General features: G+C 40.2%; 1 protein-coding gene across 1 annotated transcript in view; it reads left to right on the forward strand.

The window, feature by feature from the left end:
- The window catches only part of NUGGC (nuclear GTPase, germinal center associated), a 67,640-nt gene that overhangs the window by 34,251 nt on the left and 9,901 nt on the right, over positions 1–23,488 (forward strand). Inside the window, exons 9-12 of the mRNA XM_006864432.1 lie at positions 6,322–6,427; positions 8,348–8,481; positions 12,501–12,665; positions 21,986–22,143. Of these exons, the coding sequence (XP_006864494.1) occupies positions 6,322–6,427; positions 8,348–8,481; positions 12,501–12,665; positions 21,986–22,143 (563 nt within the window). The remainder of the gene's footprint in view (positions 1–6,321; positions 6,428–8,347; positions 8,482–12,500; positions 12,666–21,985; positions 22,144–23,488) is intronic.

Genomic DNA, 23,488 nt, shown 5'->3' on the forward strand with positions numbered 1-23,488 from the left:
CTAGGCTGGTTTGCTTGTCCTTGCTAGTGGGAATGTCCCACCTCCTAAGGTTCTTGATTGGACTCAGGATTCCACCTAAGGTCCTATACTCTGCAAAGGCTTTGCAAGAGGCCTATTTCACTGGGCAAGTTCTAGAACCCCTTTTAGGTATTCCAATCAGTTATAGGCTGAAGTTGGGCTTATTTTCTGTAATCATGTTTCCCAACATTCCTTTCTATCCCAGTCAAGTGTCTATTTTACAGTAGTAGTCAAGGGAAATCAATATTCATAAGACAGTCCAGCATTTCAGTATTATTTCCCCTCTTCAAACAGCCTATACCCCAGTATCACAGAGCCCTGTTGTTCCAAGTTTGAGCATGCATCACTATTTACCTCTGTCCCACTTAGCCCATGCAAACCGTCTCAGTGTTCCCCTATCTATCTTGTTCTTCTAACTCCTCCCCCTTCTTGTATTGCCATACTGAACACCCAAACTAAACCCCTAACCCCAACCCCACTTTTGTGGTTACCTTATATTCCATTAACTCTTCCCTCCATTTAAAACAGTCTATTTTATCCTGTAATCTACCTGACCTCTCACCCCTTGAATCTCTGTTCCTCTGTGTTTACCTTCTTTCATATTGTAATTGTTTTGATCATAGACTTACCTCCCAGATCCTCTGTTCTTATAATTTTTATTCTATTCTTGACTCTTCCATTTATCAATTGAGTTCAGGGTGATGCTGCTGCATACATCGTTCTCTGGTTGTTGTCTGTTCTTGTCCACAGAACTTCCTTTAGGATGCTTTTCATAGCAGGATTGGCTTTGGCAAAATCCCTTAGCTTCTGTTTATCCTGGAATGTTTTGATTACACTAGCAAATTTGATTGACAGCTTTGCTGGGAGAGGATTCTTGGTTGGAAGTTTTATTTCCTTCAGGGTTTTAATATGTCTCCCCATTGCCTTCTTGTCTGCATGGTTTCTGTTGGGAAATCCAAGCATAATCTCATTTGCTTGCCTTTGTATGTTACATTTATATTTTCCCTGGCTGCTTTCAGGATTCTGTCCTTATCTTTGATTTTGGAGAGCTTGATTATTATATGTCTTGGTGATTTTCTTTTAGGGTCTATCCTTCCTGGGGTTTGTTGAGCTTCTTGAATGCATATCTTTTCACTTTTAAGGATGTTAGGAAAATTTTCTTCCAGAAGCTCTTCAACTATCCCCTCCCTCTGTGGACTTGTGTGATTCTTCCCATTCTGGAATGCCAATAATTCTTAAGTTGTTCCTCTTCATGTTGTCCAACATGAATCTTACGCCTTCTTCAGATTTGTTTACCCTTTTTTTCTGCTTGTTCTTCTAGTTTAGTGGTATTGAGATACTTGTCTTCCAGCTTGCTAGTCTGGCTTCCATCTCTTCAGTTCTACTCCTTTGCCCTTTCAGTGTATTGTCCATTTCTGATACTCTATTATTAATGATTTGGACCACTTTCTGTAGGTTTTGAATTGTTTCCATCTTATTTGATTGTTCTTGTAGCACTTTTCTGACTTCTTCCTCATTTTCCTCAACTCCATTGTATGGTGTTTTGATACATTTTATAATCATTTTTCTGGCTTCCTTCTCAGGCATTTCCAAAGCCTGCCCATTTTCCAGTATGGAGTGTAGGTCTACTTCCAGTTCATTTGCTTCAGTCACATTATCTCATTTCTGGTCATGTGCTGATATGATCATCTGCTTCTTTTTTTGGGCATATTCAGGAGTTATCTGAATACTTAATACTTAGAGAAGGAACTCTGGTAGCGTAGGGGTTACAAATTGGGCTGCGAACCGCAAGGTCAGCAGTTCGAAACTACCAGCTGTTCTGTGGGAGAAAGATGAGGCTTTATGCTCCTGTAAAGATTTACAGCCTCGGAAACCCTGTACAGGGTCGCTATGAGTCGGAACCAATTCCATGGCACATAGCAACAACAACAAATACTTAGAGGGGTGTGTATTTTTGTTTTGTTTTTTTAAATGCTTTCTGATTGCCTCCAGGTAGATGTGATCAGGAGATGGGCTTCCCTTTCCACTCTTCTTCCTGAGAAATTACAAGATGCCACTGTTGGTCATTGTGATGTAACTCAGGATTTAAGTTTTGTCCTATTTCCTTTTTAGTCTGCCCGTCCCACTCCACAATCCCCATTCAGGCCTTTTTTCTAGTGATAAACAGTTCAGGGCTGGCTGTGGCCATTTTGCACTGTCATTTGGTTTTAAGTGGAAACTGTCACTTTAAATTTTGAGGAGATCTGTGCACATGTGTAGTAGAACACTCCAAGGGTGGAGGTGGGGTGTCCACTCACTCAAGCACCCCCTCTAGCCACCAGAATGGAGGTGCACAGACAGCAAGAAACCAACGAACAGATAAAAAAAAAAGAGTGTCCACACGTTTATCTCCGTGGTTCTGTCAGGTGCCCATGGCTGCTCTGATCTTTCTCTTGCTTGGTCTCCCCCAAGATGGCAGCTCCAGGAGCAGCTGAGCATCTTGGATTAGAAAGCAATGGATTTCTTGCTTCTGCTACCAATTTCCCTAGCTGTAAGTAAGCCTTCCAACCTTCTAAATATTCCTTTATATGTGGTTCAGAGTTCTGGCACCATCCCCTGAGCCTGCTTGTCCGATATTCTGTGTTGTTGCTGACGGAGTTCCTCACTGCATGTCCACCTGATCTACCATCTTGTTTGTTCTCCTTGATATGTTTGAATTGGGTGTTGGAGAAGAGTATTAAAAGTTTCATGGACTGCCAGAAAAGAAAACAAATCTGTATTGGAAGAAGTGCAGCCAGAATTTTCCTTAGAAACCAGGATGATGAAATTTCACCTCTAATATTTCAGATATGTTATCAGGAGGGACCAGTCTCTGGAGAAGGACATCATGCTTGGTAAAGTGGTGGTCAGTGGAAAAGAGGAAAACCCCTCAAGGAGATGGGTTGATACTGTGGCATCAGCAATAGGCACAAATGTAACAATAATTATGAGGATGGCGCAGGACTGGGCAGTGTTTTGTTCTGTTGTATGTAGGGTCACTATGAGTTGGAACCAACACGAAGGCACCTAATAACAACAACATAGGATAGAACGTGCATTAACTTTGAAAGTATGAATTTTTAGTGACTTTGAGAAAAATTTCAAGATAGCAATTACAAATGAGATTCACTGTTGAGGCTAATGTCTGTGGCTGCCCAGGGGAGGTGCAATAGGCTGGGCTTCTCTTGGGAAGAGTTGCCAAAGCTGGTTCATACTCGCTGTATCTAAAGAAGCTGAGTTTGGACAATACTGTCCTGTCAAGATAAGGAGTCCTGGTGGCGCTGTGTGTTACATGTGCTGCTAAACACTAGGTCTGTGGTTCAAATCCACTAGTTGCTCCAAAGGAGAAAAATGTGGCTGTTTGCTCTCATACAGATTTAGTCTCAAAACCCTGTATAGGTTCACTGTGAGTCAGATTTGACTTGATGATAATGGAGTTGCTTTTGGGGTTTTGTCCTATCAGGATAGTTTCCTGTGGATAAAGTGTCCTAAAAGATAATGTGCACCCTTACTTTATCTCAACATTTCAGATCTCATTGCCATGTGTGACCCCTCCGGTGCCTACTCCCACAATATGAAAAATTGACCATTTTCAGATAATTAGGCTTCTTTCACTATGAAAATAACTGATTACTGAGCATAAAAATAAGGGGGCCCAGCTTGATTGAAATCATTGTTATTTCATAGTCAAAATAGTCAAAATAACCTAGAGCCTTAAAACTCAACTTATAAATCTTGTTATTTTATTTATAAATATAACAGCTTTGGTATTAAAACTTTCACCTTTTCTTTGATGAATGCTCAATTACTAGAGGCATAGCTAAGGGTGTTCCTTTCTTAACATTTAGCTGTTTTGAAACTCTATTTAAATTTTGTTCTACATTAGTTCCACCTCCCAGTAGAACATAGTTTTCATCGTTACCTAAACCTTTTCTAAGAGTCAGAACTCTATCAGAAGGAGAAGGGGAAAGTAAGTTAAGCTCAGTTGATCTTCTAGGGGTAGAGAACTATTTTCTCTGCCAAAATTTATAATATCATTCACGGGCCATACAAAATTATCAACTTGGAAATTAGCCTGCTATATTTGGTCAAACATTTAATTAACTCACCCCTAATGTGATGACTATGGAGCTCTGGAAGCATAGTGGTTACAAGTCGGGCTGCTAACCTCAAGGTCAGCAGTTTGAAACTACTAGCAGTTCCGTGGGAGAAAGATGAAGCTTTCTGTTCCCATAAAGACTTACAGCCTCAGAAATCCTGTGCTGGGTCCCTATGAGTCAGAACCGACCACAGTAAACTACCACCACCACCACTACCACCAATGTGATGGCTGGGACTTCAGTTGCCATGGCAGGACCAGTCCAAATGATTTTGTGGACCTTATAAGGAGCTCTGGTAGCGTAGTACTTACGAATCGGGCTGCGAACCTTAAGGTCAGCGGTTCGAAACTACCAGCCACTCCGCGGGAGAAAGATGAGGCTTTCTACTCCCGTAAGGATTTACACCCTCGGAAACCCTGTACAGGGTCGCTATGGGTCGGAACCGACTCGACGGCACTTAACAACAACAACAACAACATATGGCCTGTGGGCCTTATATAGCTTGTGTGCCAGGCGTTCCCCACCCCTGCTTTATATACTCTACCTCTGACTCTAACATGTGGACTTCTGGGAGCCTGGACAGGCATCTCTATTCTAGCCTTAACTATCTGTGCTCACAACTTACCAGAGATAAAGCGTCTCACCTCTCCTAGGCACTCCCAGGCTCTCTACTTACCCAGGCTTCTTTATCTTTTCATTAGAAGATGCTGTATGACTCTTGACTGCTTTTTACCACCCACAAATGTGCACACATACACACACACACACACACACACACACGTTCAGGTTCTATGTGGTTTTTCTCTTTTATATGAGAAGAATAAACAATGATGGGGCAATATTTATGTATACTTCTAGTATGTGATGGTGTTTTTCTAATCCTAAAAAAAGATTTTCTCGCAGGTTTCTTAATCCCTTGATATTTAAAACCATCATTTGCATAAATGTACTTAGCATTAAAATGTATATGGTTACTGACTCACCACCCAGCTAAGAAACTTGCAGTTAAAAAAAATTTATTGTGGTGTGTTTGTGTGTGCATATATATAGTCATGGTGTGGCACTGTAGGATCAGCAGTGGACTACTAACCACAAGGCCAGCAGTTCAAACCCACCAGCTGCTACTCAGAAACCCTATACATGATCACTATGAGTTGGAACCCACTTAATGGCACTTAACAACAACAGCCTATATATATATATATATATATATATATATATATATATATATATGTATATATAATTGCCATTTCACTTTTTTACATGCACAATTTAATATCATTGCATTTATCATATTGGAAACTTGTCTTTGCCCAATGTTATATTGTGTTGGTAAATGTTTAGCAACCAGGTTTCTGTTTAAAAAAAAAAAACCAGAATCCCAGATTTGTAGTGCTCACTGATTCCTTTGGTGTAAACACTTCCTCCATTGCCAATTTCAAGCTACTGTGTGGTGCTTGCAGGATAATCACTGGACAACAAGGTCACTTTGAACCACACAGTTAGTGGTTCAAACTCACAAGCCACTCCTCAGAAACCCTATAGGTCACTATGAGTTGGAACCAACTCAACGGCACTTAACAACAAACAACAAGGTAAAATAGGAGTCCTGGTGTGGCGCTGTAGGATATACACTGGACTGCAAACCACAAGGTTTGTATATTCAAACCCCCCAGCTGCTCCTTGGAACTCTATACAGAGTCACTATGAGTCAGAATAGACTCCGTGACACTTAACAAAAGCAACAAGGTACAATAACCTAAAATGGCATTGTACAGAGATGTGCATAATCCGTTCATAATCCATAACTGATACAAGCTGACTCCAACATACCACTGCCTTTGATGTGCTTATTTTCTAAAATGGATCCCCTTTATAGATTTTTTTTCTCCTCTGAACATTTAAATATACTTTTAAGCTACTTATCTATACATTTCCTTCTGGGATTTATGTTTTTAACTTCAAACAAATTAGCTTCACTATACTAGATTCTTCACCACTTCTGAACTTTTCAAGAGTGGACATATGGAAACACCTAACCCACAGAATGTTGTCTGTTCCTTATGGGGCTCTTACAGAACTGAAGCGAATGAACTGAAATTGTGGGCTTTTGTGAGGCCTGCTCACTGTCTCCTCTCCTCCATGGTTGAGTTATTCTGTTCTCCTTGTGTCTTTTTCACTTCAGAGGAAACTGCCGGCTGACTCCAAGGTTCTGGAAGCCTCAGATCTGGTGCACACAGTGAGCGCCCAGGAATACTGGCAGCAGGCTTTCCTCACTGAGGAGGAAACTGGTAATTTTTATTTTTTATCTCAGTCACTAAAATTCTCAAGACTAAGTGTGGCACTTTAAGTTTCCCTCTCTAGATCTCTGCAGCCACACTTCTAGCTTACCAATTTCTTTACCTATTTGTGGTGGTGGTGGGTATGTGCTGTGGAGTCGGTTCCAACCCTTATAGGGTTTCTGAGGCTGTAAATCTTTAGGGAGCAGAAAGCCTCATCTTTCTCTGTGGAACAGCTGGTAGTTTCGAACTGCTGACCTTGAGGTTAGCAGCCCAACTCATAAACATTACATTACCAAAGCTCCTTTCTATACCTATTAGCAAATATTTTTTTCTTTCTCTTCAGCATTGTGGTGCCCGGGGCCACAGTTCCTCTTTTCTCTAAATCTTTCCAAGGGTTGGTTAAGGTCAAGCCATCTTTAGTGTTTGATCTGAGATTTCTTCATCCACCCAGCTAAGGGTATCAAACATGTTTATTGCATAGCTATTATATACTTTTTCTGTCGTAGAAAGAAAATAGAAGACATGGCCTCCTTCTTCATAGAATTTAAAATTTTGATGAGGAGCTTCACCTACTCCTCACTTACTGGCATAGTTAGGTTCCAAAGACCAGGTCATTATCTAAAAACCTGAGTTTTGCAAAAATGGAGGATGACCACATCAGGGTACATAATTACATAACTGCCAAACCACTGAGAATGATGGTCCAGCCAAGGTGACACATAACCTTTACCATCACAGCCAATGTTACTCTCAGCTTATACTTTATTACTGCCAGACATATGGCATTAATGCATAAAATATTCAGATAGTAGATTATGACTGTTGTAAATCTGAAGTGTTGGATAACAAGATAGTTGATAAGTGAGGAGTAGGTGTACTATTAACTCATGCACAAACATTGAAGTACAAACAAGGCTTAGTTAAATGGTGCTGCCGATGAGTGCAATAGAAGGTCAGAAAATTTAAACATCTGGTGGACTGAGTGAGTAGTCTGTGAAAACTGTGTGAATAGGCAGGATCTGAGCTTGGCTTTTATCTGAACTTAAAATGCACATGTATTTTACTAGATGTGTTTGTATATAAGAATCAGTTGCTTTGTCCCCGAGTGGTGCAAATGATTAATATTCTAGGCTGCTAACCTAAAAGTTAGAGGTTTGAGTCCACCTAGAGGAACCTGGAAAGAAGGTCTGGTGAGCTACTTCTGGAAAATCCACCTTCGACAATCCTATGGAACACAGTTGTACTCCTCTGATACACATGGGGGTTGCCATGAGTCAGAACTGATTTGACAACAACTGATTGTTTATGTGTTTGAAAGAAAGTTAAAAAGCAGAAGGGATAAAATACCCCTAAACAAAGGGATTAAATAAAATTAGCATGGCATGTATGCAAGAAATAATAGAAAGATTGACATCTACAAACACAATCAGGGAAAAGGTAGCATGCCATCTACTGTTATCATCTCCTGACTGATCTTTGGAATCCTAGTTCCTTTGTACAACAAACATAGACTATTTTGATAACAAGGATGGTTAGGCTTAGTTAGAAAAATGTAAGAGGAGCAAAGAGTGGAGACCAAGAAATGTGACCATCTTTGGATCAACTGTGCAGCATATACTAACTCAAATGTAGATTCCACGTTTTGATTTTGTAATTTTTCAAAACTAGTCTGCACTTTCCTACATAGTTTGTCATATATAGCTAAACAGAGTTACTGTTCAGCATTGCTGATCTACCACTCATTGTTATTGAGCCTGAACATGGAAAACATGTCCTTCAGAAAGGTTAATTTCGTGGGTAGCCAGCCCACATGTAGGACCTCAATTGTAGTTAATCAAGATTGTCATCCTGATCTTTCCATTTTTATGAGTTCTGCTTAGTACAAACTTATGGCCTTTTAAAACTGTTTATGCTGTCTATGAATTCCAGAAATCCCCAAGTTAAGAGAGTATATCAGGAAACGGCTCTTAGACAAGAAGAGGAGGATGGTGACCAAATATGTTACTGAAGCTTTTGGCCTATTACTCCTCACAGACAGTTTCAACTCCACAGACAACCTGCAGGTATGGAAGACACATGGGTTGTATATACCCTCTCCCTTTCAGCCTTGGCCAGATCATTCCCTTTTACCAAGTTAGATATTAGCTTGGGTTATTTTTTTTCTTTGCATAACAAAGGAAGATATTAAGCTCAGGGAATCCAAAGACAACAAAGTTAATTAGTGAACTAAAAATGGCAATATTTGTGTTAAAGAAAAAAGAGTGATATTTTACCTTGGACACATGGGCTAAGAGGTAAAATGTAAGACTAGTCTGGCTGTTTCCCATCTCCCCTGAGAACTGAACAAGATGAAATGTGTTTAAATGATGGCAGGAGTGGTTTCTCTTGCTTCTAGCAGAACACAGACAATTCCTGGTTATCCTAGAGAGGCATAGTAATGTATACAACCCAAAGAGGTTTCCTCTGCCGATGGAGTTCCTTCATGCCCTGATATGTTAAATGCTCAAACTCAGAGCCACAGAAATAAAATAATAAGAGCAGAAGGCAGCAAGGGGGGATTTTGAGCAAAGAGTTTAGATATTTATCGTCATTGTCTAGAATCCACGCCTTTTGAATGACTGGTTAAAAATTACTTTTCTTATACTAACAGGCAAATTTATCTCTTTGATGGATGAGGTTTTTTTGTGTGTGATTTGCTCTAAACTGAGAGGGATAAGCTGTTTAAGATCCTCGTAGAAGCTTTGGAGAAAAACTGGCAGTTGTTATCAATCACCAACCATGTCAGTATCCCTCCAACTTTGCTTTCTCCCATCAGGTTTGCACAATCAAGTTGGCAGACTTCTTGTTATGCTGGAACAGGGAAAGGACAGAGAAAGCAAACCAGTGGAGTTCTCTGAGATTTCAAGGGCTGACCCTGAGAATGTGGGAGAGTGAACCTGGGATGACCCTCTGGGTGGCAAGGAGAGGCAGATAATCAAGACCTGACTTTTAAAGATACAGTTAGCAATGCCAAATGCAGATGGTCAAATGTCCACATTTATCAAATTCACCATGAAAGAGACATAAAAAATAATCATTCTGTCTTTTTCATTGTGTTTCTTATGCCTTGTTTTGGCGTGGTTCTGTGAGGAAGAAAAAAAAAAAAAAAAAAATCCTGGAATTGGATATTTCCTCAGAAATGCTGGGGAAGGGTTTGACCTTCTAACTTCCCCAAACAGTTCCTTCAAGATGAAATTTGCCTCTCTGCCCAGCAAAAGATTGCTTTTGGAAGTGCTGATGGAAAACTGGTCAGATGTGTGCTGTGTGTGGTTGGTTTATTTACAAACACAAAGACAAAGCATTTTGCAATCAAGCATGAATGTCCCTGCCTCACATACTACTTTCTGCTAACTCGAAGGTATAGCTTTAGAAAATACAGAAGAATAGACTGATTGGCACTTCTAGGGTCACCATCTCAAGGGAGTTGCCAGCAATTTCCATCAAAATTCCTTGGCCTCAGATTTTGGTCTTAGCTTTACTTCTTGGGTGGAAAGTTGGAAGGCAGAAATCTTGTCAGTTACTTTGAATTCTCAAATATCAACCCTAAAAATGTATGTGATTGATCATTTTTTAAGATTGTGACTCAAGCCAAAAATTCAGAGTTTGAGTAGTTGGTGATTATAGTCATTATTTTTAAGGACCAATGAGAAGTTGATTGTGATTTGTCAATCTTGAATAAGTCCTGCACTTCTTCAACTAGCTACCAGCCTTGCCTTGCCCTTTCCTGTTGCTCTTTTATTCCCAGCCCTTCTTTTTATTATCTATCTTATTTATTCAACAGGAATTTATTGAGCAGGAGATGGTGTGAGAATCTTGTTCATTTCTTTCTCATTTCTTTTGGTCACCAGTAATGCCAAAAATTCAATAGAATCTAAGGAGCACTCCGTGGGGGAAATGGATGGTTTATATAACTCTCAATGGTAAAAACTATGACAATCCACAGGGCATTCCTCATCTCTAAAACTCTAAGTCCCAAACACTAAAGCTCATAAACTGACAACATTTTAGAGTTTGAGGTTGTTTTCAAGATCATTTAGCTTAATTTACTTAACTTTAAAGATGACGCAATTGGGGTCCAGAGAAGTTAAATCATCTGTATGAGCTCATACATGTATTCCAGAAATATTTCTATCATAAAACTTGAAATAGGATTTGAAAGCAGCCTGCATTATCTAGCAGTTTCTCCAGGCCACTCATTCACTCAGAAAATGCAGTGTTTGTACCATGCTCTGGAATAAACAATGTGCACAATAATACAGTCTGCTCCTTTACAAGTTCATAGTCCAGTGAAGGAGACACATGGAATGAGATAGACACAGAAGGATGAATGCTGGAATACAAGAATGTGCAGAATGCTGTAGGAGCACATGAAGGAGAGCCCAACTCTGTCTGGGGGATTCAGGGAAAGCATCATCTGAGAAGTGATTTTTTTTTTTTTATAACAGATTCTTGCACGAGAGGGACACTGCAAAGACAGGGAATCACAAAAGGGACGACGTGTTTTAGAATGGCAACAATTTCACAATTTCAAGGGTAGATATGTTGAGCCAATGAAAGATAGTGGTGCTTAAGAAGTAGATTTAGGAGTTTGTGGAGGATGGTTTGGGAGAAAGATGAAACTTCCTGCTCCTGTGAAAATGTGCAGACTTGGGAACCCTATATAGGGTGGCTGTGAGTCAGAATCTACTTGATGGCTTGCCTTTGGGACCTTCTGGATAGTGCCAAAGGAGCCCTGGTGGTGCCATATGTAAACACTTGGCTGCTAACAGAAAGGTCAGTGGTTAGAATCCACCAGCTACTCCATGGAGAGAAGTGTGGCTGTCTGCTTTCATAAAGATCACAGCTGTGTTAACCCCATGGGGCAGTTCCACTCTGTCCTGTAGGGACTCACCTACCATCGGTTTGGTTTTGGTTTTGGTTTGTTGTTAAGTACCGTGGAGTCGGTTCCGACCCATAGCGACCCTGCACAGGGTTTCTGAGGCTGTAAATCTTTACAGGAGCAGAACACCTCATCTTTCTCCCACGGAACCGCTGGTAGTGTCAAACTGCTGACTTTGCAGTTGGCAGCCCGACTCGTAACCATTACGCTACCAGAGTGCAAACAATTTGGGCTCTCAGCTGCTAACTGAAAGGTTGGCTGTTCAAGTCCACCAAGAGGTACCTTAGAAGAAAATACAGCCATTGGAAACCCTATAAATCACAGTTCAAATCTGACATACATGGGGTTGCTCAGAGTTGGAATTGACTAGAAGAAGAAAAAGATGATAGACCTTAAGTGTCAAGTTAAGGAGAGTGGCCTCTGTCTGCTGCAGGTACTGTGAAGTCAGCTGAGATTGTCACTAGGGGAATGACACCATGAGCTCCACGTTTGGAACCACCCAATGGCCACTCCCTTATGTTATTCTAATACACGCTTCTCTCCCGACAGGAATGTGCTCTTCAAAATCAACGACTAAGTATTTATTTTTGTGGTCCCAGAGCTCGGCTATTCAAAGTATGGCCCAGAACCCAGATATCTGCACTACTTGGGGACTTATTAGAATTATAGAATCTCAGGCCCTCAGATATTAACAAGATCCTTAGGTGATTCATATGCCCATTAAAATTTGAGAAATACTATCTTCAAAAACTGCATTGGACAAAGTCAAAGTTCATTTAATATTTGTTGAATCACATGTCATTGAGAAAATCACAATTTTAATGGCAATTAAGTTTTTATTTGGATAATTACTTCTCTAAATAAACTTAAAGTGACTTTGCAGTCCAGTGCATTAACCCACACCAGGACTCTGGTGAATTATATGAGTACATCTAAAATAAATTGTAGGAGGCATATCACTTGATCTATTCCTAAATCCCACCAAACCTAAGATTTGTGCATTTAGGGGTGCCAGAGCTGGGACAATAAGGAGCAGTCAGAGTCTGGGGGGATTAGCTCAGATTAACTCTTATGTTGGTGACAAGCTTAAACGAAGTAAAGTGGCAGGAGATGGTACCTTTGGAGAAGAGATAGCCTCATGCTTCTTATGACCTTTGCCCCTAGAATGAATACCTGCACATGAGTGGCCTGCGGAGATTTGTGGAAGAGAAGATACAGCTACTGGAGATGACCATCAACCAGTGCTTTGCCCACATAGAGTGGCCTCTGCAAGAAGGGGTCAAAAATGCCAAAAGTTCCTACCGACAGATCCTCAGCAGATGTCTGGTGGTGAGAGACCTTTACAGGGAAAACCTGTGATGTTTGGTGATGTCTGCCAGATTCCCAAGCTCTTTTATCACTATCCTATTGCTTCTGAGAGCAAAAAAGGGCTACACAAGCAATGTTTGTTGCTGTTAAATGCCATCGGATTGGTTCTGCCTCATAGCGCCCCTGTATAGGGTTTCCGTGGAGCAGCTGGTGGGTTTGAACTACTGACCTTGTGATTCCAAGTCCATTGCTGATCCTACAGCACCACACCAGGAATCCAAAAAGAGAAATAGGAGAAAGTAAAAACTACATGTAAAAAAGCACATGTAGGGAACTGTTCAACTGTATATTGTAGGCACCAAGGAAAGAGTATGTGGTTCAGCAAAACAGAAAGTTGGAATCTAGGATCTGAGGATCCTCACTTGAGTCCCAGCTTCACCAAACATTTGCTGTGTAACTCAGGATGTTTAAGCTGTGTATCTTAAATCCATTTAAGCCTCTTGTTTGTTATTATTGTTGTTTGCTGTAAAATGGGGATGTTAAATACTTGCCCTACTTGTTTTGTAGGGTTGATGTTAAGTACTGATCCGATTACATGACATGAAAGCATTTTGTAACTGCTCACTTGTCATATAAAATGGTCTTTTGTTGTTGTTTTTTTACTAGTTAAATGACATTTCTGGAGCCCTGGTGTGGCATCCTAGGATAAGTTCTAGACTGCTAACCACAAGGTAAAGCAATTCAAACTCACCAACCATTCCTTGGAAACCACATACAGGGTCGCTTTGAGTTAGAATCCACTTGATCGATGGTGGCACTTAACAATAATGGAGTTTCTGAATGATGAAAATAAAAACTCAAGGCAATTTTGCTTAAGACTTAAGAAGTAAGAAATAAAGGGAGCCATGGAGAACAAGATGTAATGGAGGACTCTGGTAACGTGGCAAGGATGATTCAGAGCTGTCAAGCTCGGGGTGTGTTACATAGGGTATGTTGTTAAAGCTGTTTTTGATATGAGTTGGAAAGTTGGAAACTATGAGACATACATGAATATTTAAACAGATTTTTTTCATATACACAGGATAATATTTCTAGAATTTGTCCTTGTCTTCATTTCTTAGAGCTGTCATAATGGAAATTCTACAAGTGGGTGGCTTTAATGAGCAGAAATTTATTTTATCACAGTTTAGGAGTCAAGAAGTCTGAATTAAGGTACCAACTCTTGGGCACGGCTCTCTCTGTCTATTCTGGGAGGTGGAGTGGTGAGGAATCCTTGAATCCGGTTTTATTGTTCTCAGTGTTTTTTGGAGATCTCCATGTGGCATTTCCCTTTCTCCTGCTGCGCTTCTCTCATCTGCTCTTTTTCTATCTCAAAAGTGACTGGTTTGACACACACCCTATACCCATATGGCCTTATGACATAAGAAAGATTATATTTTTACCAAATGGTTATATCCACAGGCATAGGGGATAGGATTTATGACATATTTTGGGGAGTACACAATTCAATTCAATCTAAAACAGACCTTTTCTGGCTATTATCAGTTTTGTGTGTAAAAGTTTGCTTAAATACTTTAGATTAGTTGGTATGTGCTGAGATTAGGATGAAAAGAAAGATGTTCCTAGTATAAAACAAAAAATAATTGTTAAAAGATCTAAAGAAAAATTAAAAAACAAAAACCATTCTGTTGTTGTTGTTAAGTGCCATTGAGTTAGTTCAGACCCATAGTGATCCTGTATAGGGTTTCCAAGAAGCAGCTGGTGAGCTTGAACCACCGACCTTGCAGCTTAAACTGACTGCAGTCCAGTGCATTAACCCACAGTGCCCGACACCAGGACTCAAAAAACCATACTACTGCCATCAAATTGACTCTAATTTAGAAGTAAGTAAGGAGTCCTGGGTTTCCGTGGAGCAGCTGGTGGCTCGGTAGGATATGCACTGAACCACAAGGTTGGTTTGAACCACCAGGTTGGCAATTTAAACGCACCAGCTGCTACTCAGAAACCCTGTACAGGATTTCTATGAGTCAGAATCAACTTAATGGCATTTAACAACAACAACAAAGAAGTACGTAAATTGGAATAATTCTAGTCACTGGAGAAAAGTGTTAGTATTTGAACACAGGAGAATATGAGTTCGATTGTCATTCAATGAAGTTGTTGGTTGGGATTAAGGAATACAAAACTATTGTTTCCTGGGTGGCTCAGGTATCCATATATGTAAGAAAGTGTGCATGAATTCATTTATTCAGCAGCAATGGCATTAACAAAACATTACCTCTGGTGTCAGCTACTCTGTCAAGTCTTTTATGTGCATGATAATATTTATTTCTGACAATTCTATGTGGTTAACATGCTTATTATTTTTATTTGCCAAAAAGCTAAATAACTTGCCCACAACCACACATGGAATTCACATCTAAGCTAAGCCTTCTAGCTTCAGAACCCAGGTCACCAGTCCCTACTCTTGCCAGCTGTATCTCTAAAACTGTACTTCGGGAAGTACTTTGTTTCTGTTGTTAGGTGCCATCGAGTCAGTACTGACCTTATGCACAACAGAACGAAACACTGCCTGGTCCTGTGCCAACTTCACAATTGTTGCTACACTTGAGCCCACTGTTGCTGCCACTGTTCCGATCCATCTCATTGGGGGTCTTTCTCTTTATCACTGACCCACCACTTTACCAAGCATGATGTCCTTCTCCAGGAACTGATCCCTCCTGATAATATGTCCAAAATACAAGAGACAAAGTCTGGCCGCCCTGGATTATAAGGAGTATTCTAGCTGTACTTCTTCCAACATAGATTTGTTGGTTCTTTTGGTAGCCCATGGTACTTTTAATATTCTCCTCCAACACCATAACTCAAAAGCATCAATTCTTCTACAGTCTTCTTTATTCATTGTCCAACTTACATATGCATATGAAGTTACTGAAAACACCATGGCTTGGGTCAGGTGCATCTCCTCAAACTGACATCTTTGCTCTTGAACACTTAAAAAGGTCTTGTGCAGCAGATATTCCTGATGCAATATGTTGTTTAATTTCATGAGTGTTGATGGTTGATCAGAACAAAATGAAGTCTTCAACAACTTCAATCTTTTTTCTATTTACCTTGAAGTTTTTGATTGGTGCACTGGTATTCATAAGGTTTTTCAGGAAATAAAAATTCAAAACTAGTCCATCTTCCTTCCTTCCTAGTTTGTCTTAGCCTGGAAGTTCCTCTGAATACCTGTCCACCATAGATAACCCTACTGGTATTTAAAAGATTGGTAGCATAACTTCCAGAATCACAGCAACATGCAAACCACCACAGTACAGCAAACAGGCAGATGATTGGTGGCAAACTACTGCTACTTACAATTACCTTTTTTTTCCTGCTGAAAATCATTTACAGAAGAAGCAAAGCAATGACTCCTTCAAGTGTATCATTTTTAGAACTAGAGAACGCTGGAGGAATCCAGTAGCTAGAATTAAAGTCATTGCTTTGCTTCTTCTGTCTCTTCAAGGGGAGCTGCATTGGAGGTGGCTGGAAGAGGGAAATCAATTGCAAAGGCAGCCCACATGAAGATGGTAAGAACAAGGATGACATTCAAGAAGGTCCCCTTCGTGGTGACAGGATTGTAGAAATATGCAGCTTGTTCACTGGAGAAGCTGGTAGCAAGTGCAGTCCATCCAGGAAAGAGAAGTTTATACCACCTCCAAGTCAGGCAATTGTGGACCTATCTTACCAGGAATTGGCACACACCTGGGTAGTATATGTTTAATACCCTTGGAAGCTAATCAAAAGATTGGAGTTCACCCAGAAGCACTTTGAAGAAAGGCCTGGCAATCTATTTCTAAAAAATCAGCCATTGAAAACCCTTTGGAGCACAGATCTACTCTGACACACATGCGGTTGCCATGCGTCAGAATCAACTTGACAGCAATTAGGTGATGGTAGTGGTATATCATTTACACTGTTGTATCATTTAACCAGTTATATCATTTAATATTGGTAACTCCCATAAGAATAGTGAATTTGATATATTCATTTGTTTCTTCTTGTAATACAAAATCTTTCATACAAGGCATTGGTGCTGAGACAGCAGGTCCCACTGATGACAGGCAAGTCTATGGTTTAAATTTTGATTTCTCCTTTAATCAGCTGTGGAATCTCTTTGTACCTCAGGCTCCTCATCAATTAAATAGGGACAGTCATACGATACCATAGGTTGTTGTAAAGGTTAACTGGAAATAGTGTATGCAGAGATATAGTACCATGCTTGCCCAAGACACTCAGCATATAAAAAGTGTTTAATAAAAACCAGCTGCTGTTATTATTGAAGTCCTGGTGTGGCAATGTAGGACAATGCACAGGACTGCAAGGTTAGTTTGAATTGCAAAGTCTGTGGTTCAAACTCACCAGCTGCTCCTCAGAAACCCTAGACAGGGTTGCTATGAGTCAGAACTGACTCTACGGCACCCAACAACAACAACATTCTTACTCAGTTTGATTAGAAAATGATTAGATGAAGGAGATTAGAAAAATGACCCAAATATAGTCTCTGCTCAGAGGAGATGAGATAGCATGTAGAAAATGGCATAAAAGGTAGCATGTGATGAGGACCATAAGTGAAACAAAATGCACTCCAAATATTCAGAGAACATTCTGGTGGGGGATATGGAACCTTTTGGCCAGAAATCATAGTGTCTAATGCAAACCAGACTGAGGTCCAGAACGAGAGTGGGGCTGAGACATCAGCTTACTCCAGTAGTTCTGGTCTTCCTCTTGCTCTCTTCTATCTCAGGCTGCTTCCATCATGTTGGTGAATTGGATGTCACTGTTGGTGGATTCACATCTGTACACCACAGACTCTAGAACAGAGGTTCTCATCCTCAGTAATATTGACATTTTAGATTGAGTAATTCCAAGTATTTATTGTGAGGGGCTGTCCTGTGCATTGTAGGATGTTTATCAGCATCTCTGGTCTCTACTCACTAGATGCTGGTAGTGCACCACCCACAATCAAGGCAGAGTTATTCCTGATTGACAACCACTGGTGGGGGGAAGAGACAGATGGTTATTTCTGGAAGTTTTCTCATAAAAGTGAAGAAACCCACAGCAATCCTTTTGGTGTTTCTTTGGATTTATTTGGACCACATACTTAGTTTTAAGTCAATCTCTGAAACTAGGAGAAAGCCTAGTTGTTAATTGCTGTCAAGTCGATTTCAACTCAACGACCCTGTATAGATTTCCAAGGAGCAGCTGGTGAATTTGAACTGTGACCTTGTTATTCAAACGTACTTTGCAGTCCAGTACTTTATCCCACAGCACCATTCCAGGAGAATGCCTTGTTGTTGTTGTTGTTAGGTGCTATCGAGTCGGTACTGACTCATAGTGACCCTATGCACAACAGAACAAAACATTGCCCAGTCCTGGGCCAATCTTACAATTGTTGCCATGCTTGAGCCCATTGATGCTGCCACTTTCCTAATCCATCTGGCTGGGGGTCTTCCTCTTTTTCTCTGAGCCTCCACCTTACCAAACATGATATCCTTCTCCAGAAACTGGTCCCTCCTGACAATATGTTCAAAGTATGAGAGACGAAGTTTGATGATCCTGGCCTCCAAGGAGCATTCTGGCTCTTCCAACACAGATCTGTTGGTTCTTTTGGCAGTGCATGGCACTGTCAATATTCTCCTGTAACACCATAACTCAAAAGCAACAATTCCTCTTCAGTCTTACTTATTCACTGTCCAGCTTTTGCATGCATATGAGATTATTGAAAATATCATGACTTGGGTCAGGTGCACCTTAGTCCTCAAGCTGCCATCTTTGCTCTTCAACACTTTAAAAAGGTCTTGTGCAACAGATTTGCCTAGTGCAATACGTAATTTGATTTCTGGACTGCTGCTTCCATGAATGTTGATAGTTGATCCAAGAAGAATAAAGTCCTTAACAACTTCAATCTTTTCTCCGTTGATAAGAATGTTGTTTATTGGTCCAGTGGTGAGGATTTTTGTTTTCTTTACATTGAGATGTAATCCATACCGAAGGCTGTGCTCTTTGCTCTTCATCAGTAAATATTTTAAGTCCTCTTCACTTTCAGCAAGCAAGGTTGTCCAGTAAGTACCAAATAGCTTAGACCTGTATTAGAAGCATCATTCTATAGTCAGAGATAGAATTTACTTTCTCCAAAGAGAAGGATAAGTTGTGGTGTGATTGTTAATTACCAGGAGATGGGGGGAATGGGTTTTGGGAAAGCAACCACAGGGCATATTAACGGAAAAACAGACCTTCCGGAGAGGATGATATCTGAACCTGGCTCTAAAAGATCAGTCTTATTTCTATAGGCAAAAGAATGGGCGGCAGAGGGAATCATTTCATGTGAGAAGGTTCAAAACACATTTGGGACTAGCAAGTGGATCAAACTAACTGTAACTTAAAGAACATATAGCAGTATTCTGGGGGTGTTAGACTGGAAAGGGTCAGTTTGTTGGGTACCTTAGAGCATAGCAAAGAATTTGAATTTAGTAAAGTTTTGAGCACTAAATGAATAACTTCATCAGAGCTATGTATTGGGAAGATTAATGTGCTCCTGAAGTGGGAAAAGATTGGACAGTTAGGACCTGAACAAAAGTCATGGCAGATGAAGTAGAAAGGGTAAGATGGGTTGGAGAGGAAATAAGAAGAAACTTTCAACCAAAACTGTCAATAGTTAAGATATGGGGATATAGGAGAACAAAGGGATAAAGACTATAGCAAAGATTTGCGCCTAAAAGAAAGGAGAGCTCATGAGTTAATAATAATAAGGAAATAAGGCAGTGAAAATGAGGAACTAATCACTAGTGGAGGGAGAAGAAAGCAATATGTATTAGAGATTATGTGTTTAATTTTTAACTGCTTTAATATCTAATAAAATGATGGGAATGTGGAACTCAGGCTGTAGATAGAGGTGAGGCAGGAAGTCTAGATTTGGTAGTCACCTACATGGGAATGATAGATCTATAGAAGTGAATGGAATTGAGAAGGTGTTGAGAGATGAATGATGATATGAAATAACCTAATTAAAAGTCACATTCTGGGAGCAGAAAAATAAAGAGGTGCACAGTCAGGAAGGAGACAGAGAAAGCTTATCTAAGAAAGATGTCTAAGAGGTAGGAGGAGAAGCGTAGTGGTTACGAATCGGGCTGCGAACCTTAGGTCAGTGGTTCGAAACTACCAGTCGCTCCGCGGGAGAAAGATGAGACTTTCTACTCCCGTAAAGATTTACACCCTCGGAAACCCTGTACAGGGTCGCTATGGGTCGGACCCGACTCGATGGCACTTAACAACAACAACAACATGAAAACCAAGAAAATGTGTTAAGAAAGAGGTTATCAGATGCCCCATCTCAATTTTCTTTGACCTCTTGGGGCATCTGATACCATCCTTCTTAGCATACTTTCCTCCCTTGGTTTTCATAATAGTATACTATTTTCTTCTCTTCCTACCTGTTAGGCTAAACTTTGTCTCTTTCCTTGACTCCTCCCCTCTTTATTCTTGACAGCTACTTCTATGCGTGTTAGTGGTTGATCTGAGTAAAAATAAGTCATTGACAACTTCAATTTTTCTCCTTTTTTCTTGGGATTACATTATGTGCTTATTAAAATAATCTTTGAAAGTATTTTATAATAAATTGAAGGGGTGCTCATATAGTGAAAAGAGCAGGGTGTGAAATTATATATATGGTGGTGATTGATGTTGTTAAGTGCCATCTAGTCATAATGAGACTGCATAGGATTTCTGAGGCTGTGAATCTTTGCAAGCATGAAAACCTTCATTTATTTCCCCCCTGTGGAACAGTTGGTGGGCTAGAACCGTCAACCTGGTGGTTAACAGTCCAATGCTTATCCTGCAGCGCCATCACACTCTCCATATATATGGTATGATTCTAGTTATATCACGTAATGAAATCATTCAGTTAAAACATTTATTGATTAATAAGTACTGTTGTGGCACTATAGGATAAGCATGGGACTGCTAATTGCAAGGTTGATGGTTCAGACCCAGAAACTGCTCCTATATAGGGTTACTATGAGTTGGAACCAACTTGACAGCACTTAACAAAAACAGCAATAAGTACAAGGCTTTCTAATGAAATTTTGGTCAGTGGAAATGTATTTCTTTTTGCCTTAGTAAGGATCAATAACTAAAATTTATTAATGATTTTCATAGCGCTTAACCCTGGTTACATGCTTGCTGCTAACTAAAAGTCTCTATGACAGAAAAGACTTGGCCATCTGCTTCCGTAGAATTGTTGTTAAGTGCCTTTGAATCAGTTCCAACTCATAGCAACCCTGTATAGGGTTTCCGAGGAGCGGTTGGTGAAGCTGAACCACTGACCTTGTTGTACAAACCAGCCTTGCAGTCTAGCGCATGAATCCGAAGGATTACAACCAAGAAAACCCTGTGGAGCAGCTCTCTTTTGTCATATGGGGTCACAAGGAGTCAAAATTGACTCGGCAGTACCTAGCAACAACAACAACAACATAGCTCTAGCTTTACAATATCTTTTCTGCTAATTTGAGAATTCATTTCCCTTGGGAAAAATCTCATGATGTTATAAAAATCAAGTAGTGTATCATTATAGATTAACAAAACTGTATGAAATCTGGATTGTCCTTGGAAAGTCTAAGACATATATACTCATGGTAGGGTCATAGTGTACTTTCATTCACTCAATAATTGTTCATTCAACAAATATATATATATATATATATTTTTTTTTCATTTTATTGTGAATTGACTAAAGGTTTCCAGAGAAGATCATCAGTTTTATAGTCAACAAATTGTAGACTTTGCTTCAATGATTACAATTCCTTCCGTGAACCATTAGCTAATAGTATTTACTGCTGTTCCTTTTAACTCTTACACTTCTCCCTTTGCTTTCATCTTTCTTCTGTCAGCCTCCCTCTTGTTGTATATTGACTTCCCCATCACCCAAGTTAACATGTGTCTACTTGAGCAATATTTATTGTCATTACCAAATGTTGAGGACAAAAAGATGGATGGATCATTGGTCCTGATCACAATGGACTGAGTATGGCAGCCTGATGAGTCAGCAGAAACATACAAAATCTTGTGAGAACGGTTGTGATATAAGTGAGCACAGAGTACTTGAGAAGCCCAGAGCATAGGCACTCAGCCAACTTGAAGAAGAGACTGTAGCCTTCCCTGCCTAGCCTAAAGAACATATTGTCATTACCCTTTCCTATGAATTTTGGTGCCATCCTTTGAAGAAAAGCAATGTAACTCTGATCTGTTGACATTCTAGTTAATGCCTACTAACTTTACCAATTTATTGTTTAATTATCTAGAGGAGTAAAGGAAACCAAGGTTTTCACCAGACTTTGAAAGCAGTTTGCTTGAAAAATGGTATTTATGCCTCCAGGACTCTTACCAGAATAGATCTGAACGAAGCCATCACTCAGCCTATTTATGACCAGATTGACCCTGTTTTTGGAGGGATTTTTAGGTAAAGGATTTTTCTTCTTTTTCCCTTGTTAACAAACATTTGAACACCGTTGGGTCAGAATCTCATCTTTGGATCTAGAAGTTGTAAAGAGTAGCTTGCACTGTGGGGAGGAAAGCTTGATCTTTGGCAAAACACAAAGGCCTTCTTAGTTTGGTTTACTTAGGAATTTCCCATGCTGACCTAGAGTACAGATTGAAATGTTGCTTTCAGACTAATATTATGCTTCCCATTATTTTTGAAATATCTTATACATGCAGCAGGGGATAAATTTGCTTATGGATTGGAGCCCAGGACAGGGTATTTTGGTTGGAGAGAGTGGAGTTAAGCAAACATGCAGCCTTCAAAACTTTCTCTGCATGTGAAGAGAAAAAGTTGCTCAGTGAGGACTCTGTACATGTCTTAGACACCCCGCATGTTCACAAAGGTGGCATGAGAGGTGTGTGTGGCCGGTGGGTGGCGGGAGAGTGAGGGTAGAATGGTCCCTCTTTGGTGTCTCCCTCCTTCTCCCTTTTTCTGGCCTCCAATTCCTTTCTGCATCAACAGAAACAAAATCTACTAAGCCTACCTCCAGTAGCCCTTCTCCTTCACCGCTGGCATTTCACATGGCCGACCACCTGTTGCTTTTTGAATCGTTTTCCTGCGTTTGCTCCTGTCTTACTCATGTCCCCTTTTCCCCATTCCTACCTTCTTGACAGCTTCCTTAAACACATTTGGATCATGCCATTTCACCTGTCCCCACCTCTGATGTGGCACTGTAGGATTAGCATTGGACTGGTAACTGCAAGGTCGGCAGTTCAAACCCACTAGCTACTCTCAGAAACCCACTACACAGTTGTTATGAGTCAGAATGGACTCAAATGCACACAACATCCCATTCCTATTTACAAATCTGTATGATAAATTCCCAGTTCCCCAGAATAGCATTCAAAGACATTCCACCTGCTTCCAACTTGCCTTTCCCAGCGTTCCCTGTAGTTTTGCCCTCTAAAAGCCCTCTGCTTTAGCCAGTCTGGTGTGTAGGCAGGAGCGACTGTGGCATCATACCAGACACTTTGCCTGCATTGTTTCATTGAATTCTCCCAGTAATCCTATACAGTGGTTTCTGTGTGTGTGTTTTGTTTATATTAAAGCACTGAGACGTCACCTAACTTTTAAGTAGAGAGATGAGATTTACAGTCTGTGGTCTCTCTTCTGGAACTCCTTCCCCTTACTCCTGGGATATTCTGAAACTTCATTCACTATGTTGTCTCCATGGGGAGTAACTCTTCCTATTTTAATACTTTAAATCATACTTGTCTTTTAAAATTCATGTGGAAACACCTCGGCAACAGAAAGACTATGAGTT

The sequence above is a fragment of the Chrysochloris asiatica genome, unplaced genomic scaffold, assembly GCF_000296735.1.
Source record: "Chrysochloris asiatica unplaced genomic scaffold, ChrAsi1.0 scaffold00064, whole genome shotgun sequence".
NCBI lineage: Eukaryota > Metazoa > Chordata > Mammalia > Afrosoricida > Chrysochloridae > Chrysochloris > Chrysochloris asiatica.